General features: G+C 44.6%; 1 protein-coding gene across 9 annotated transcripts in view; it reads right to left on the bottom strand.

Moving 5' to 3' along the window:
• Positions 1 to 19,920, bottom strand: part of MYCBP2 (MYC binding protein 2) — a 161,574-nt gene that overhangs the window by 28,965 nt on the left and 112,689 nt on the right. For all 9 annotated transcript variants that reach the window (XM_058186463.1, XM_058186454.1, XM_058186456.1 and 6 more), the window contains 8 exons: positions 10,389 to 12,038; positions 8,168 to 8,337; positions 7,101 to 7,345; positions 6,155 to 6,322; positions 5,116 to 5,273; positions 3,503 to 3,702; positions 1,572 to 1,721; positions 244 to 404 (listed from right to left, as the gene is read on the bottom strand). In XM_058186463.1, the coding sequence (XP_058042446.1) occupies positions 244 to 404; positions 1,572 to 1,721; positions 3,503 to 3,702; positions 5,116 to 5,273; positions 6,155 to 6,322; positions 7,101 to 7,345; positions 8,168 to 8,337; positions 10,389 to 12,038 (2,902 nt within the window). The remainder of the gene's footprint in view (positions 1 to 243; positions 405 to 1,571; positions 1,722 to 3,502; positions 3,703 to 5,115; positions 5,274 to 6,154; positions 6,323 to 7,100; positions 7,346 to 8,167; positions 8,338 to 10,388; positions 12,039 to 19,920) is intronic.

Raw genomic sequence — 19,920 nt, 5'->3', positions numbered from 1 at the left:
CTGGGCCCAGAAGAAGCCTTCTGAAGTAACCCACCCCCAGCCCCACCGTGTCACCAAGGCCAACTTTGAGAGTTGCGAGAGCCAGCACACAAAAGACCAGGGAGACCCAAAGTCAAAAGCCTGGCTACCATCAATCACCACAGCCATGTTTTCCTGGTGAAATTTTGGCCCTGCCTTTAAAGTGTTTTCTAGGCCCCAGAGCCCCTGGAGCCTGCCTGCCTGCCTGCCCCTGGGCCAGCCCACCTCAGAGCCATCTGCTGTAATGAACTTCCACTCGGCAGCAACATCATCAGGTCAGAGATGGTCTGGAGCAGGCGGTGAAAAGTGTGAGGGAGCGGATGTGCAGCTTCTCCAGCGATCACAATATCCGACAACGGATGCTCGCAAACCCGCGTGTCCTTTTCCTACGCATCAAGCACAAGTAGCATTGAATTAGTTATTTCACACTGTTCCCCAGTGCGGTTTTCCAAAGAAGTCTTCACACACACACACACATTCACACACATAACTGTCATAAAGCAGTAAAATCCGTATCAAAGAATGGCAAGCTAAATAAGACAAATCCAAACCTTAAATAACCTACAAAAGCAGCACATGGAGCAAAAACAATTCAAACGCCGCGGTGTGGATCAGGCTGTAAGATAGCCTATCATTAAACACAGCTGCCTGCAATTACTGCAGGCTCGAGTCCCACCAGGCCCAAGGTTGACTCAGCCTTCCATCCTTTATAAGGTAGGTAAAATGAGGACCCAGATTGTTGGGGGGGGGCAATAAGTTGACTTTGTATATAAATATACAAATAGAATGAGACTATTGCCTTACACAATGTAAGCCGCCCTGAATCTTCGGAGAAGGGCGGGATATAAATGTAAAAAAAAAACCAAAAAAACCCCCTTAATAGTTTAAATTAAGGACCCACTTTAAAGGTTTTCTAGCGTAACAGAAACATGCTGAAGAAAAGCTAAGAATCTATAATGATTCTGGGTCATCATTCTTAAAAAGAGCCATCCTTTTTAAAAACCTGAGGGAAAAACATTGCATTTCACGATTTCCCTCTTGCCTTCATTACTGTTTCACTACAGCCATCTTGCTAAACCTACCACCTCTTTTTTCTTTTAAATGTGGCAATGTGCCAGTCCATTTTCCTAGCTGTTTTATGCAATGACTCATTTAAGCCGTTGTAAATGGGACGTCTGTTTCTGAAATAAAATCAAAAAGGTTTTAAAAAGCCCTTCAAGAAGCCCTGACTTGGAGAAAAATCTAATTTCTCACAAAGAGAGTAAGGAATGTTGACTGGCATATTTGCACCCTGGCAAAGCTGCTGTGTCTACGCACCCACATGGCACACTCTCTCTTTGGGTTACAAACTAGCCTTTGAAATAGTCACCACAAAGGAATCATGTGTGATCCATAGATTGCTGTAAGAAACAAACAAACACCAAATAGGATGTTTTTTTGCTTCCCCCCCCCCGCCTTGATACAACTATTCCAAAAGAGAGATAAATGCACAGTGGTTTTCCAAACACGTAAGCAAAATTAATTGTGAAGAACATGCAATCCTTTTGATTTACTTGTTCAATGGTTTCTTTGTTGGCTTTGTTTTCTTCATCTTCTTCTTCCTCAACCTCTACCGGGGCTGGAGTAAGAGAGGCCACAAAATGCCAAAGAATGTCATGGAGGGACGTGGTTTGTATGACGTTGCAGAGAAGCCAGTTAAAAGCCTAGGAAAACAAGAAGAGAAAATGCCAGGCTTCTGGAAAATAAACCCTCTTAATTCATTAGGGCAAGACAAGCACCTACTAAATATGTGGACCCTCAAAGAGAGAATCAACAAGCTAAAAAGGGAACAAAAAGACCCAAAGCCCTCCCCATCAGCCATCAGCACCCAGATGAGGGTAGATTGACTCCAAGATTAATATCAGACCAACAATTAAGTAGTAAACAATACCCCAATCAAGGAACTGCCAAACAATGGATGGGAACTAATCAAGAGAGAAGCAACCTAGAACTAAGGAGAAACTTCCTAACAGTGAGAACAATTAACCAGTGGAACAGCTTGCCTTCAGAAGTGGTGGGTTCTGGAGGTTTTAAAGAAGAGACTGGACAGTCACTGGTACAGGGCCTCTTGCTTGAGCAGGGGGTTGGACTAGAAGATCTCTAAGGTACCTTCTGACTTTATTCTGATTGAAAGTCAACACTAAATAGCCAAACTAAGGGCAAGCCACTACAATACAAATTGAGAGCAAACCCCACCCCTTACTAGCACCGATGATGTTGCCTAGTTTGGGTAAGGAAACGTCTGCAAGAAAACAACCAAGCTCAGAGAGCACCAAACACCCCTCATGTCAACCCTGAGCTACAAATATTCTCCCTTATTGGTATGTGGACCCTGTCATGTTTTCATCTTCCTGAACCTCAGTTAGGAAGATCAATTGTGGAAGTGCAGGCCAGGTACAGCGCCTGTGAGAAGGATCTGTGTGGAACAACAAACGGATATAAGCAAGCAGTGTGGAAGCAGCCGCCATTCGGCCAACACAGTTGTGGATTGTACAAACGAAAGCAGTAGTTTTCATCCCAGGAACCACCTTAGAGAAAGAAACTGAGGGAGGGATCTGCTGGAATCTTGGATGGTTTCAGATGCTATAGATTTAAGTCTGAAAATGTTTGCATGCCATGCCATGGCCTTCCTCGGTCTCTAACGAATATTTTAGTTGACCAAGTGTGATTTAGACACACAAGGAATTTGTCTCTGGTACAGAAGCTCTCAGTGTGCATGCAAAGCATGATCATCGTCACCATCGTAATACCAATAAGAGGGGAGGAGTAAAAATAATGATAAGTGCTAATACTACAGCCATACTACAGACCTTAGACAGCATTGTGAGAATTAGGGGTTCACCAGAGTGATGGCATGAGGGAAAATAGTTCATTTTAAATTCTTTAAATTGTAAATTCTTTTAATTGTATATATTCTGTGTTTTTATTCTGGCTGTACACCGCCCTGAGTCCTTCGGGAGAAGGGCGGTATAGAAATTTAATAAAATAAAATAAAATAATAAAAAACTGTCCCCGTATCTACTTGCCTTTGCATGCAATGGCCTATAGTGCCATCCCGAAGGGAGGAGTTGAAACAGTTTAGGTCCAGGATATGAGGGGGTTTTGTAGATACTTTCTCAGCCCTCCTTCCACAATATGGAAGTGAGCAACATTTTTCTATTTTAATTTTCTTCTATTTTCGGACGGAACAACCTCTTGCAGAAGGACGCTAGGCACTGAACCTAGGCACAAAATTTTGCACCTGACACTGAAGCTGAGAAGATGGCAATACGGTATGTCAGCGACTTGTGTCAGAGACGTCGTTTTCCTCCACGTCACAGGTTTGGAGTTTTAATTTCCCCAATGCTTTTGGGGTGAACCACCAGCGGTAAAACAGCTCATGCTTTTATAAGCGTAAGTCCTGCTGGTGCATCATTTACCAGCAAGGCGATTTGTATTAATTTACCTCCATAGCAAACACCCGGCAAGCTGATTTTCTTAAAGCTTGTTTCATGGCTATTTCGAGTCCTTCCAAATCATGGTGCTGAATTACAAATGCCAGAACGGGCCACTGGAAGTTTCTCTCTCCTCTGGAAAGAGAGCTGTGGGCGGAGATTAACCGAGAGAGTTCAGGAGATGGATGTCTCAGAAGAGAGGAGCCCACTTCTATTTGAAGGCAGAAACAGACGGAGACATTAGAGGAATAGCTTTCAGGCGGATGGTCAGCATCAAACTGATATCAAACTAGAAACATTGCACATGGTATCTGCCACACAGTTGTCTGCCTCTTGGGAATGTCAATGGCTGCCTTTATAGTCAAGCCAACGTCTTGGTTTTTAGTGCTTAAGAACCGAGATGCTATATAACACTGGACCATTTCTCATGTTGGGTATTACGCATTGAATCAGTGGTGAAATCTAAATTTCTTTCCTACTGGTTCTATGGGCGTGGTTTGGTGGGCATGGCTTGGTGGGGGGGTGTCATGTGATTGCATGGGCGTGGCTATGTGACTGGGGGATCAAAAGGCAGAAACTCACTAACAATGTCCTGCTGGAGCAGGGTTGGACTAGATGACCTCCAGGTCCCTTCCAGCCCTGGATTATCCTCTGAAGCTGCGTCTAGTGCCAGGTTTGTAGTCCTTCCTTCCTCTCCTTTTTTATCCCTCCCTCCCTCCTTCCTTCCTTCTCTCTCTCTCTCAAATGAACCCCCCCATCCCCCCTTTTTTTGCCCCCCCCCACATTTTTTACCTAGCAGGCTTCAGCTTTTTTACCTTTTAAAAAATGCTTTTTAAAATATTTTTTAAAAAAGGCTCTGACGATCACGTGGCTCAGCTGGGCATGTGGGGGTTGGAAGGGATTTTTGCTACCGGTTCTCCGAACCACCTGCCGCCATTGGTACCGGATTGGCCGATCCAGTCCGAACCGGGAGCATTTCACCCCTGATGTGAATCATGGCAAACACTGAATGGTTTGCAAGGAACTGGCCATTTCTAAATTGCTTTGGGGAAACTGGTCTTAATAGGTACTGATGTAAGGCACTGGATTTGGACTCTGACAGGGAGATTCTTTGCAGCAACACCATCTCAGGGGTTTTGGCTTTTTTCTGAAGGGGTTTTGTGGGGAAGGCTGCCTCTGATCTGGCTGCAGCCTCCTATTGGCTCCCACACCTGTGTGAATGCCTCCATGATGGAAAGCAGAGCAACCACAACATCTGTAGCACAGAGGCACTGATGGCCACTGCCATGAAAAGCAGCATTCTACTTCCTTGGGGGTCACTTGGGATATTCTCACCTTCTTCCTAGGGATCGGTGAAAGCCCTCCCTGGCACTGCTGCCCACTCGCAGGTAAGGGAAGAAGTGAGGAGTGCAAAAGGGAGAAAGGAGGACTCAGTTCATCCTCTACAGGGCTGTGTGTGGGAGAAGGCGGCCATCCCTAAGGGCACATCTGGAACTTTGTGGGTAAGAACTATTCTGGGTATGGAAGCACAGCAGTGGGGGCCCGTTCCAAGACTGAGATGGAGAGGAACACAGCTCAAGTGTTCCACACCAATTCCCCAAGGGAAAGTCGTTCACTTCCTTACCTGCATCTCCGCTGTTAACTCTCCTTCTGGGGATGGCCTTGACCCGGGCAGGCAGAATGGAGTGAGGCTTGTCGTATTCTGATGCAACGACGGAATAGGATCTTTGGAAAACGGTACGCTTTGCAAGGTCTGTATCTGTAATAGGACTGGTCTCTAAACTGGAAGAAGAGCAGAAGCGATTCCGATTTCCAAGCCATGTCGGCAGGCCATATACACACAAACATGTATACACAGAAAGCTGCTTTCAGATGTTCCTTAGGAGCGTTCTCTGTTGTCAGAGAATGTGTAATTATAATGACAAACTACTATCAGATATTTAGAAGGGAGAATAAACATTCACCACTAGGTAATCAGGCAGATAGCCATCCACCTTCCCACAATCAATGTCAAGTCTCTTCCTTCGGAAAAGTGTTGCATTGGGTATGGCTCGCCTAGTGTGCATTTGAGTATTTTAGAGCAGAAAAGTCATCCAGGTGGACGCAACCAAATGCTTTATTTAGGATTACATGAGTCCTTTTCCATGATCAGATACTGAATTATTTTGAAAATTGGCACAGTGACAATTAGTGCACCAATCCAAGCCTGAATCCTGATCAACTCAGGATTGCCTTCCTTTCAAATAAATATGGCGGTGTTTAGCAATAGCAATAGCACTTAGACTTATATATCACTTCACAATGCTTTACAGCAGGGGTCTCCAACCTTGGCAACTTTAAGACTTGTGGACTTCAACTCCCAGAATTCCTCAGCCAGCTTTGCTGGCTAAGGGATTCTGGGAGTTGGTCCATAAGTCTTAAAATTGCCAAGGTTGGAGACCCCTGCTTTACAGCCCTCTCTAAACAGTTTACAGAGTCAGCATACTTCCTCCTATAATCTGCATCCTTATTTTACCAACCTCGGAAGGCCGAGTTAGCCTTCAGCTGGTCAGGATCGAACTGCTGGCAGTTGGCAGAGTTTGCCTGCAGTACTGCATTCTAACCACCGCGCCACCACGGCTCATAGCAGTAGATCAGCATACATTCATCTCAGAATGGAGTACCTTGGTGGCATGGATTTCATGTTGCTTTCTGGCTCCTCAAATACATTAGGACTGGCATCCGGAGTAACAGATATGTAAGGTGCAGGCACTGAAGTTGAACGCAAATACCTCATCTCATCTTGAAACAGGTTGTCGTCTTGATAGCCCACAAAGTTTTCGTGATGATGCCTGACCCAAAAAAATGATAATAATGCACATCGGTAAAATCAAAGTGTTTATAGCCATTAGGTGTTGTAGCTTTTTGGCCGCTGACCCCTCCAGCAGCCGAATCAGATGAGGAGGCATGGGAGTCAGGGTCAGCATCAAGGCAACCTGAGAGCTCTGAGGGGGAAGAGGGAATGGAACTGTCAGAGATAGAAGCAGAGGCGGTGCCTGGGCTGTCCATCAGCCCTCAGATGGAGAGTCAACAGTCCCCAGGTCTAGAGGTGGCTGATGAGGAAGAGGAGGAACAGCTGGGTCCAATGCCTGACGTGTAGATGTGCAGAAGGCAGAGGAGAGGAGAACAGTGGAAATCCATGGGCTGATCCTTGGACAGGAAAAGCAATCACTGCTAGCGAAGCCCCACCCTAGCTCTGGGGATAAAAGGCAGGGGGTGGAGATGAATAGATGTGGCAGACAACTATTCATTTCCCCTGCCGGACAGACTAGTTAGCCAGCGGTGAAAGAGAAACTTTTTGCCGGGGCTGCTGGCGATCCTAATATCATTGCTTCAACTACAGAGGGTTTGTCATGTTTGGGGAGCTGGGTCAGAACATTGGGAATACAAACCATCCAGTGAGACAGAGATGCTGATGAGAATAAGGGAAGGTCATCCTAGAGTGGTATTCATAAAACCGCATGGCTGCATCCCTGTAGCACCCGGAGTCGAGATCAGCTCCAGTCTTTCCAATCGGATTTAGTGATTCTCATAAACACAGACATAAAAAACAGGCTGCATTGCTCTTACCTGGCTAATGTCTGAAGATAGAGGCAAGGCATTTTCACGGGAAAATCCTCAGAAATGCCTTCTTTGACGCTGGGAAGCTGGGACTGGAACGGCTTGGATGGGTGGTAGCACAAAATCGAGGGTTCAGCGGCGCTGCTCAAGGCCAGCAAGAACAGGGCGTTCCCTTTGATCACTTGGTGGGCTTCCATGGTGGGCAAGGCACGGGGGGTCTTCACCTGGGTCGGCTTCCTCCTCGACTGTTTGACCTATAAAGAAATAAGTTGAGACCGGCTGATCTGAGAGCAGAACCCAAAGCAGGCCTTCTGTTGTGACCCACCAGTGGCCAGCAGAGCTGGCAGCAGATTTGGACAGTGAGGAGGTTGGGGAGGAAGATGGCTCTGACGAGTGCTCTGCGTCGGAGGCAGAGATGGGGCCAGGGCCGTATGGAGTCAGACATTAGTGAGGCAGACGAACAGCTGGAGCCTGTCCCAGTGTGCACATGCGCAGAGTTGCCAGACGAAGGAAACAGCTAAGGAACAAGGGTCGACTTGGGAGTAAGGCCACAGGTGGACGATGAAGGACCCCTCCCGTAGGGAATAAAAGAGGAATGAAAGGGGAGGGGTTTTTGCAGGAGTTTAGTTAGTTCATTCCTGCATTCTTGCCAAATATTGTGGTGTCTGAAAGATACCGGCCTGGCCACTCTCCAAGCCTGATAAAGGTCGGTAATTGTGAACTATCTTGAAAGACTGTGGGAGAGGAATGACTTTGCTTGAGAGGAATTCACTGTAAATTAAATAAAAAGGGTTTATCGGGATGAGGACTTGGCTTCGTGCTGCTGGGAAAGCCTAGGTCAGAATACCTTCAGTGCTCAAAAGTAATAGTCTACATGTCTTGTGTGTTGAGAATTTCCCACTCTGGGAAGGGAAGACAAAAGATCTGCTTGTCTTGTGACCCTGTGAATTTGATTCTTGGCCAAAGGTCCTCTTTCTAAGGACTTGGGCCCCCAGGGATTGTGGGATTTGGGCTACAATCCTTCGAAGATCTCCCAGCAGGACCCAACTGGCTTGGGAGAAACAGAGGAGATCTACCTTTTCTCTCGCTGCCGCCTGCTTTTCACGGAGGTATTTTTCCCGGCACCGATCACAGACAAGGTACCACGTGCTTCCTCCTACGCCCCCGTCGCCACAGTTCCCAGCCCATCCTCCGCAAAAGTGTCCGATGCTGTTGTAGCCCTGTCCATCCGCGTAACGGCCACAACCTGAAAGCACAGAAGGTCACCTAAGAGAGAAAGATCTTAACAAAGCCATTACTCAATCAAGCATTCACCAGACGACGCTCTCTGGTGCTCAGCCACCTCGATGCAAGAGACCTGCATTGAACCATTCTCCAAGACCCATCCCTGAAACGGATGTCCCTTTCTTAGCAAACCCCATTAAAACTTCCAGTACTATAATTGTGGGTGCATTCTGAATCCAAAAAAAAAAAGGCGAAACCATTAACCAATTGTCCTATCTAGTGAACATTTTCTTTTCTGATCTAAGATGAGGTATTTAAAGGGATTCAACTGAAACATTTCTGTCTTGACAACAATGATAGATTTGTTGAACATTGTCCATGGGGTTGCGATGGGTCGGACATGACTTCGCAACTAACAACAACAACAAAAAAAAAGCAAAGCAAGGGTACAATCAAAATCCACAAAATCCCTTTGGGTTGATGTCTGCTGTCTCTTCAGCCTGGGCCTAATGCAAGAGGAAAAGGCCGGGGATGACTCAAGGCAAAGCAAGGCTTGATGATGAACTGGCAACACATTCGTGGGCACTCCCATCCCTACTTTATACAGGTAGTCCTTGGGTTATAACGGTTCATTTAGCGACCATTTGAAGTTACAAGGGCACTGAAAAATGTGACGCATGACCGTTTTTCACATTTTCAACCATTGCAGCATCCCCAATGGTCATGCGGTCAGAAATTCAGAGGCTTGGCCGCTGACTCATATTTATGACGGTTGGAGCATCCCAGGGCAATGCGATCCCCTTTTGCGACCTTCTGATAAGCAAAGACTATTGCAATGCTCTCTACATGGGGCTCCCCTTGAAGAGCACCGGGAGGCTCCAGCTAGTCCAGAATGCGGCTGCGCGGGTAATTGTGGGAGCATCACGTTGCTCCCATATAACACCTATCCTGCGCGGCCTGCACTGGCTGCCGGTAGCCTTCCGGGTGCAATTCAAGGTGTTAGTGCTCACCTTTAAAGCGCTCCATGGCTTAGGACCGGGCTATTTACGAGACCGCCTTCTACCACCGATAGCCTCCCAACGACCTGTGCGCTCCCACAGAGTGGGCCTGCTCCGGGTGCCATCAGCCAAACAGTGCTGGCTGGTGACCTCCAGGGGGAGAGCCTTCTCTGTGGCAGCACAGACCCTATGGAGTGAGTTACCTCCTGGGTTACGCCAACTTCCCGACCTCCGTACCTTCAAGCGGGAACTGAAGACTCTGCTATTCAATCGGGCGGGACTAGCCTAAATATTATTTTAATTTGATATTTTAGTTTAACTTAGTTTTAATTGATTTTAAATTGTATTAATCTATTTATGATTTTATAGTTTAGGGTTTTATATAGGTCGTTTGACCGTTTTTAGTTTTAAATTGGCCGGTTAAATATTTCATTTTAAATGTATTTTAAATTTATTGTGTACCTATGTATTTTAATAAGGCTGTACACCGCCCTGAGTCCTTCGGGAGAAGGGCGGTCTAGAAATCTAATTAATTAATAAATTAATAAATAATAAATTAATAAATAAATAAAGTCAACGAGGGAAGTCAGGTTTACTTATTAGCCATGCTACTAACTTAAGAACTGCACCGAGTCACTTAACAATTGGGGCAAGAAAGGTCATAAAATGGGGGCAAAACTCACTCAACAACTGTCTCGCTTACCAACAGAAACGTTGAGCTCAATTGTGGTTGCAAGTTGAGGACTACCTTATACATGACCATAGCAAGTGTGAGAAAATGTAAGAAAAATCCAACTGCCTCCCTCATTTTTGCCTGAAGTCCCTCTTACCCAGGGGTGAAATCCAGCAGGTTCTGGAGAACCGGTAGCGGAAATTTTGAGTAGTTCAGAGAACTGGCAAATACCACCTCTGGCTGTCCCCAGAGTGGGGTGGGAATGGAGATTTTGCAATATCCTTCCCCCAGGAGTGGGGAGGGAATGGGGATTTTGCAGTATCCTTCCCCTGTCACACCACCAAGCCACGCCCACCCACCCAACTAGTAGTAAAAAGAATTGAATTTCCCCACTGCTCTTACCTGGATGTGCTTGTCTCATGTGATAAGTCACCGGATACGGGTGGGACTCCCCACACAATTCACATATGGTGTCTTTCTCCGGACGCTCCCCAGCAAGCTGAGCCATTTCCCCAAAGAGATTTCCCCTAGGTCTGGCCTCCGCCTTCTCCTTCTTCTTCTTCTCCTTTTTGGACTTCTTATTCTCTTTCTCGCTTTCTTTCTTCTTCAACACCGCACAGGATCCAGGGCTCGGGAAGATCATGTTCTGGGAAGCCGCCTTGATGGTTGCCAGAGAAATGTCTTCCCAAAAAGCGACCAGGTGCTGCAGTGTTAACGGCAGAGGCGACTTGGTCTTCAGTGGCGGGTGGCCAGAGCTATCGAAGGGGGCCGCTTCCGACTTCCCGTCCTCGCAGCGTTCATGAAGAGGCGGCTCCTTCAGCATTGACAAGACCTTGTTCTTGTTGATGCTCCCCATTTTGGAGATGTCAGGCCCGTGAGGAGATATGTTGAACATGTTGAGGGCGGAGGATATTTCCAGCGAGTGACGGTTCTTCAGCTTGGTTTCTTTCTCTTCGGCCGGCACCTGGCTGAGATTGCTCCGGATGGGTGCGTGCTCTTTGGAAAGCTCAGGGTTGAACTTCAGAAACGAGGAGCAGGCCATCGCGTCGTGGACGATGCCTTCGTGCCACAGGAAGGATGCAAAGACGGTCCTGGCACATTCGGCGACCGAAGGAGACATGGCTGGTTTGGCTGGCTCTACCGACCGGGCTCCTTCCCCTTTAAACAGGCAGACTGACCTCTCCTTCTTGGGCCTGGCATGCCTGTTGGCGCACTTCCGGCCCGCTTTGGGAGATGCCCTCGTGTCCTGCTCCTCTCTCAGAGGGGCCTTCCCTATGCTGAAATGAACTTTGTTCAAGCCCTCCTCCAGGCTGCTAGAATCAGAGTTGTTGTCCTCGCATATGGTGTTGGTCACGCTGCTCGTTTTCAACGTGCTGGACGTGCAGACCTCAACAACTTCGCTGTGAAGGTTTTCTTGCACCACATGAGGAGAAGGGGCTCTGTTTTCTGTGTCGGCCCCAGACCTCCCTTCCTTGGGTGCAATTTTGGGCTTAGGCGAAGTGGATCTTCCCCGTATGGGTTCGGTGAGAGGCACCTTCTTTTTACGAAGGGTATCTGGGTCTAGGGTGTAAGAATCAGATTTAGATCTCTCCCGAGGAGGGTCGAGCTTCGTCTTCACCGGGGTTGAAGGTTTCTGAGGAAGAGGCTTCTCGTGAGGAGAGGATGACCGCCGAGAACCAGCGCCAGATGTGCAGGATTTCCCCGATGAGGCTGTCTTTGGAGAAGGGGCCCGAGTTCCTGGGCCTGGGGACTCTGCCCGAAGGGAAGGCGCCGTTCTCCCCTCAGATCTTAAGGTCTGAAGCGTGTTGTGATTTGGGGACAACGATCTGCTGTGGGAATCGGACCTCAGCTTGGCAGTATCCGATTTCAGCATCAGAGACTCGCTGGCCGACAGGATCTCTGTGTTCCTAGCCTTCTTCTGGTCGGCCACGGTGTGGCTCCAACGCCCATCCGATTTAGGGGTCCTGCTTTCCCCCCGGTATTTTAAGGCCACGTCCGCCTTCCCTGCCGGAGAAACTGATCTAGCAGCAGCAGTAAAATTCAGCCTATCACCTGCACAATAAAATGTTGTAATTGGGTTAAAAAGGGAAGATTAAGTGAGACAAACCTTACCACACTGACCCATCATAGAAATTCATTTTCTCAGTGTTCTCACCGCCACCAGAAAACCAACACAACCGCCACAGAGAAGTTTCCAGTACTATAGGGAAGAGAGAGAAGTGTTGACTAAAACATAGTTTTACACTCAGAGCCCAAAGTGAAACTCAGTCGTGCAAATTTTGAGCTTCTGTCCCTCAAAAACTGCTCCTTAGCACCAGTAACTGTTCTGGAGTTACATGGTGGCAGAAGAGATCATAGCAATAGGATTGGGAGATCAAGAGGGGATCGGAAGTCCCTTTCTACGGTATCTGCACGAGACCCATCTGGATCTAGGAAACCTCTGATGACCAGCTTGCTCACATCTTAACAACACCGGCTGGCAGGAAAGGGAACTGTCCTTCTCTCAAGCCAAGATGAACCCAGTTATGGTTAAGAATTGGAAGGTGGTTTCTTATAGCTGGGACACCACTGTGCATCATGGGAGGAGAGGAAGGATGTCTGTCTGGAACCAGGCTTTAGGCCTCTGACATGGGTTCTCTTGGTCCCCTTTGCCTTGCTGTTTCAGAGAATATGACCCAGAGAATTGAGGAGACTTGCAGAACTACTGAGGAAAAAAAATGGGGGGGGGGGAGGTAAGAAAATAGCTCAACTGGAAGCTCCAGTTTCAGCTTACTTTGGAATCCAATGCAGGATTGATTTTTTATGCATCAGCTAAAAAACATTCCACAATGTTCAGGATGTTTTAACAATGTTAACGTTTAACAATGTTAAAAGTCTATGGAGCGTTTCGTTCATCTAAGTCAGGGTTGTCCTTAAGGTGCTTTTATTTTAAAGGCAAGTGGACTTTCTGATTTTTCTTTAAGACGCTTCGCTTCTCATCATAGAAGCTTCTTCAGTTTTAGCTTCTTCACTTCTGAGAAGCAAAACATCTTAAAGATAAATTGGAAAGTCCAGTTGCTTTTTAAAATAAAGGCACCTTTGGGAAGCAAAGCTAAAAGATGTCTCAATGCATTTTTTAATAAACATAAGAAATAAAAAGATGCTGAAAAGATAAAAACAGTTATTTCAAGGGTTTTTTTTTTCATTCAGTAGTGACCTACATAATATATCGAAGCAGGAATTGCCAAAAAGATTTACAAGAGTTACGCTATTCAGTGCTGGTATTATTAAGCGGTTCTTAACTTGTTAAAGATGACTTTGTTGCCAATCATCCACTTTCAAAATGATTTGAAAAAGGGCATTGTACCATTTAAAATTAAAGGAAGCATGTTATCAAGTAGGGAAAGACAGTTCTCTTTTTAACCCCACCCTGTTTAGCAGCTGTACTGAACAATTAAATCAGACTCGAAAGAGAGTGCCTGGATCCATTTTAAAGTGAAGGCTAAGAGGACATAGCAAAACATTTGGAATGTTATCAAGGTGGGACACTACTAGACAAGAAATGTCTATAGAGATTCTCAGTCATCCAGGTCAGGGGTCTCCAACCTTGGCAGCTTTAAGACTTGTGGACTTCAAGCAAAGCTGGCTGAGGAATTCTGGGAGTTGAAGTCCACAAGTCTTAAAGCTGCCAAGGTTGCAGACCCCTGATCCAGGTCATGTTTGTCCCAAAGGTGCTTCTTCAAGAGGCAAGTGAACTTTCCTATTTTTCTTTGAAGACGTTTTGCATCTTATCCAAGAAGCTTCTTCAGCTCTGACTGGATGATGGGGAATGGAAGGATTTATATTCCTTGCAGACAGCTCGGCATTTGCATTCTTTTTAGAGAGTCATTGAGACCTCTTGGAAGTTGCCTGTGCCTTCACAATAGTGCAAATAGGTGTGGAGCCTTCTTGGAACTGATGAAAGGACCGTGTTGTAGACAGGAGACAGATGCTGTCGGTGAGGCTTCACACCCATTTGCATCACTCAGGAGACTCTGATGACACAGATAAACTTCCAGGAGATCTTAACAACCCTCTAAAAAGATGCAAATGACCAGCTGTCTGCAAGAAGTATAAATCCTTCCATTCCCCACCATCCAGTCAGAGCTGAAGAAGCTTCTTGGATGAGAAGTAAAATCTCTTCAAAGAAAAACAAGGAAGTCCAGTTGCCTCTTGGAAAAGCACCTTTGGGACAACTGGACAAGAAGTGTTTCTTGACATCCTTTGGGTTTGGCACAGGTATGCTGCCTATTGTGTTTGGGCGTTAAAATCGCACAGGCCCGTGCTACTGCTATTTGGAAAACCTCTCCTTCACAGCAGAAGCCACAGTCTGACATGTCAGCCAAGCCACCCTGAGCTGACGCAGAAGCATTTTGGAGCTGAATGGAATGAGATGGACTGGCAGGAAAGACCCTCGCATCCCAGGGCAGAGCACCCCTTCTGCGCAAGCATCTCCAGCAGCATGCATACCCACCCTGGAGCTTGTATGAAAGAGATGAGAGAGCGGAGGCAGGCACAGGAGCATCACTACTTTGGTCAATGCGCTCACGACAAGCAAGGCCGCGGGGTGAAGTTTCTAGAGGGGGAAGACAGTGGCACAGAAGGAGCACAGATTGAATGGGGAAAAGACGAGCCAAGATAAAACCAGCAAAGCAAAGCAAAGCAAAACCAGAGCCGGACATTTTTTTTTTTCTGGGACCAAAATCCAACACACTTTCATTCACTGTTCAAGAGCTGTTCTAGAAGCCTCAAGCAATAAATTTAGAATAAGAGAGTTGTTGGAAGGGAGCTTGGAGGTCTTCTAGTCTAACCCCCTGCTCAGGCAGGAAACGCTATACCATTTCAGAAAAATGTTTGTCCAATCTCTTCTTAAAAACTTGCAGTGTTGGAGAATTCACAACTTCTGGAGGTAAGTTGTTCCTGTCAAGAAATTTCTCCTTAGTTCTAGGCTGATTCTCTCCTTGATCAGTTTCCTCTATTGCTTCTTGTCCTGCCCTCAGTTGTTTTGGAGAATAGCTTGCCTCCCTTTTCTTTGTGGCAACCCCTGAGATATTGGAACATTGCTATCATGTCTCCCCTAGTCCTTCTTTTTATTAAACTAGACATACCCAATTCCAGCAATCGTTCTTTATATATATTTAGCCTCCAGTCCCCTAATCATCTCTGTTGCTCTTCTCTGCACTCTTTCTAGAGTCTCCACATCTTTTTTTTACATTGTGGTGATCTAGTGTGGTTTCTCAACAGGGCATTATGGAAAACCAAGCCGGATTCTTAGAAGAGCCGTAAATATTTCAGGAGTCTTTAGCAATGGCTGAGTACATAATGCAGACTTTTACACTATTTTCCCTGCGTCCTTTTATTGGTCAACTCTGGGAAAGGCCATATAGCCCAGCGTTGTTCTGAATGTTTTCTGTCTTGTCTTTAGGTAGGAAATTATGAAGTAAGAAAAACCAATTAAACATGCAAAACATTAATTGTATGACAATCAACTGCTCTTTTGAAGCAGGGTCAGCTGCTTCTGTACATCTGTCTTTTAGATCCTTCCAGGCTGGTCCTGCTCTCTGTGAACCTGGGCAAAGAGAAAGAGGACCTCCAGAAAGAAAAAAAGCTAATCTCTGGAACAGGAATGGAACAGGCAAGGGAACTAAGACTTTGGGTTTCCACAAGATTCAGGTGACCCTTTAATATCTTCCAAAACATTTCTCAGTTCTTCTATGTTTGCCTAAACCACAACCTTCTATAAATCAGGGAGGTGACTGATCTTACTTGCACAAATGTCAAAAAGAAAGAATTCCTTCTGAGTTTTCTAGCAGCTGGTTTGTACAGGGGACAACTGTCCTTGTCTTTTAACAAGGATCTTTACATCACTTCCTATGTCCTTTTGTGGTTCCTTCAGATTCAGAATTTACACATGTAGAAAGTGCTGTAAACATAAGTAAAGCTGCCTTGGAGTCACTAAATGATCCTCTGGTTAGAGTTTGACTCAGGATGTGTATATAATAGGGACTTCTCAATCACAACCATTCCGAATACAATGTCTTACTTTACAGTACAGGTAGCCCTTGACTTATGACCACGGTTGAGCCCAAAATTTCTGTTGCTAAGCAAGAACAGTGGCTAAATGGGTTTTGCTCCCTTTAATGGCCTTTCTTGCCACAGTTGTTAAGTGAATCATTGCAGCTGTTTAGTTAGTAACACGGTAAGTGAATCCAACTTCTGCCATTGACTGCTGCTTGCCAGAAAGTCACAAAAGGTGATCACATGACCCCAGGATGTTGCAACAGTCATAAATACATGTCAGTTGCTAGATTTATAATTGAAATATTGGTATTTAGGAAAAATATGTGAAAATATATATATAAAAAAAGGAATGGAAAATTGGGTTTATATAGTTAAGTAAATTGTAGTATTGTATTATTTGGTTAATCTGATAAAAAAAGAAATGGAAAAGAGGGAAGGAAATGGGTTATATATGTATAATTGTATGAATATTAAATATGTTTAATTGGAATAATGGAACTTAGGGAAAATATGTGAAATTATATTATGGTTAAGTTGGAAAAAAAGAAATGGAAAAGAGGGAAGGAAATGGGTTATACATGTAAAAGTGTATGAAAATTAAGATTTATAACTGGAATAATGGAATCTAGGGAAAATATGTGGAATTACATAAAAAAGGAATGGACAATTGGATTTATAATACATATAAATGAATTGTAGTATTTGGCTAAACTGATAACAAATAGAAATGGAAAAGAGAGATATATGTAAAATTGCTGAATACTAAATATTTATAATTGAAATGATGGAATATAGGAAAATATTTGAAATTATATTATATGTGAAAATATATATATAAAAAAAGGAATGGAAAATTGGGTTTATATAGTTAAGTAAATTGTAGTATTGTATTATTTGGTTAATCTGATAAAAAAAGAAATGGAAAAGAGGGAAGGAAATGGGTTATATATGTATAATTGTATGAATATTAAATATGTTTAATTGGAATAATGGAACTTAGGGAAAATATGTGAAATTATATTATGGTTAAGCTGGAAAAAAAGAAATGGAAAAGAGGGAAGGAAATGGGTTATACAGGTAAAAGTGTATGAAAATTAAAATTTATAACTGGAATAATGGAATTTAGGGAAATATGTGGAATTATATAAAAAAGGAATGGAAAATTGGATTTATATATATATATAAGAGAATTGTAGTATTTGGCGAAACTGATAACAAATAGAAATGGAAAAGAGAGATATATGTAAAATTGCTGAATACTAAATGTTTATAACTGAAATGATGGAATATAGGGAAAATATTTGGAATTATATTATATGGTGAAAAGGGAGTAATGGGAGAACATTTGAATAAGATAATTTAGAGTTAGGTTTAGATTTTAGAAAAATGATTGATTTCAGTTTAAAGGGTTTCAATTTGAAAAAAGTAAAGAGAGGAGTGGAAAAAGAAAAATTGATTAAGATTAGGGCGAATGGTAATATTATTTATATATTAGAAGAAATAGAAGGAAAATAAAATAAAAAATTAGAGAGAAAGAATTTTATGGCGGAAAGTGAAATGTATAAAATGGTGTTGGAGAAAACTAAAAGCGGTATAAATTTTGACCCGGCCAATGCTCTGTTCAGAAAAAAATATACTGTTTGGGGAGGGGGGAGGAAAAATTTAATTTTTTTTTTTATTTACATTTATATCCCGCCCTTCTCCGAAGACTCAGGGCGGCTTACAGTGTATAAGGCAATAGTCTCATTCTATTTGTATATTTACAAAGTCAACTTATTGCCCCCCCAACAATCTGGGTCCTCATTTTACCTACCTTATAAAGGATGGAAGGCTGAGTCAACCTTGGGCCGGGCTTGAACCTGCAGTAATTGCAGACTGCTGTGTTCTAATAACAGGCTTCTAACAGCCTGAGCTATTACGGCCCTTCTAATTGTTGTTGTAAAACTTTTTTAATAAAAAAAAAAGAAAAAACATACTGTTTGTATGTGTGTTTGAACAAAATAAAAAAAATATATATAAAAAAATAAATACATGTCAATTGCCAAGCACCCAAATTTTGATCATGTGACCACGGGATGCTGCGATGGTCGTGTAAAAAACGGTCCTTAGTCACTTTCTCCAGTGTCATTGTAACTTAGAACGGTCACTAAATGAATGGCTGTAAGGGATCCTTGGTGCTCTCTGAGGTAGCTTGTTTTCTTGCAGACATTTCATCACCCAACTAGGTAACGTCATCAGTGCTACTAAGCTTAGGGTAATGAAACATCTGCAAGAAAACAAGCTAGCTCAGAGAGCACCAAGGATCTCTCATTTCAACCCTGAGCTACAAATATTCTCCTTTACTGGAATGGTTGTTAAGTCAAGGTCTACCTATATTCAGATATCTATAAGGCTTTCCCTACAGTGCATAGGGGTGGCTGAGAAGGGGAAGACAGCAGCACTAAGGAAGGGATTGGGTCTAAAGTGAGAGTGAAGACTAAACCGCAGATGCTTGATTCTCAAAAATATTAACCTAAATAAATACACCGGCATTTCCTTACACATATTGTAAACATATACAAGAAGAGCTAAACTGTCACCAGGCAAAGTTCCTGTTGTAGAAGATAAAATGCTACTGTTCTTTCAATCACCACATAATACTCTCTTCCCATAAAGTGCTCATCAGTGAGATCATCAGTGGCTTCGGTGTGAGGTACCAGCTGTACGCTGATGATACTCAGCTGTACTTTTCCACACCGGGCCACCCCAACGAAGCTATCGAAGTGCTGTCCCGGTGCCTGGAAGCCGTACGGGTCTGGATGGGGAGAAACAGGCTCAAGCTCAATCCCTCCAAGACAGAGTGGCTGTGGATGCCGGCATCCCGGTACAGCCAGCTGCAGCCGCGGCTGACTGTTGGGGGCGAGTCATTGGCCCCAATGGAGAGGGTGCACAACTTGGGCGTCCTCCTGGATGGTCGGCTGTCTTTTGAAGACCACTTGACGGCCGTCGCCAGGAGAGCTTTCTACCAGGTTCGCCTGATTCGCCAGTTGCGCCCCTTTCTAGACCGGGATGCCCTATGCATGGTCACTCACACTCTCGTGACATCTCATCTGGATTACTGCAATGCTCTCTACATGGGGCTCCCCTTGAAGAGCACCCGGAGACTCCAGTTAGTTCAGAACGCGGCTGCGCGGGTGATAGAAGGAGCCTCTCGTGGCTCCCATGTGACACCTCCTGCGCAGACTGCACTGGCTACCTGTGGCCTTCCGGGTGCGCTTCAAGGTTTTGGTAATCATCTTCAAAGCGCTCCATGGCATAGGGCCGGGTTACTTACGGGACCGTCTGCTGCCAACGATGGCCTCTCACCGACCTGTGCGCTCTCAGAGAGGGACTCCTCGGGGTGCCGTCGGCCAGGCAGTGCCGACTGGCGACACCCAGGGGAAGGGCCTTTTCTGTGGGGGCTCCCACCCTCTGGAACGAACTTCCCCCAGGACTTCGTCAACTTCCCGACCTTCGAACCTTCCGCCGCGAGCTTAAGACACATCTATTTATTTGTGCAGGACTGGACTAGATTTTTTAAATTTTGAATTTGGTTTTTAATGGGGTTTTAGTATTTATATTTCTATTTTAAATATTCGGCCTTATCTAATAAGTTTTTTAATTGTGGTTTTACTCTGTATTTATATGTATTTTTATTTGGCTGTAAACCGCCCTGAGTCCCTAGGGAGATAGGGCGGTATAAAAATGCGAAAAATAAATAAATAAATAAATAAATCAGTTCACGGCAAAACAAACCAAGAATATTCAAAGTGTATTTAAGGGCTTGTGTTGCATTTTCTCCCACTTAAAGTGACAGTGGAAAGATTTTCTTAGACAGAAAAGGATTTCTGTGCTTCCTCTGATCCCATTAATTTTC

The sequence above is a fragment of the Ahaetulla prasina genome, chromosome 5, assembly GCF_028640845.1.
Source record: "Ahaetulla prasina isolate Xishuangbanna chromosome 5, ASM2864084v1, whole genome shotgun sequence".
NCBI classification, from domain to species: Eukaryota; Metazoa; Chordata; class Lepidosauria; order Squamata; family Colubridae; genus Ahaetulla; species Ahaetulla prasina.
This window is presented reverse-complemented; position numbering and strand designations above follow the sequence as displayed.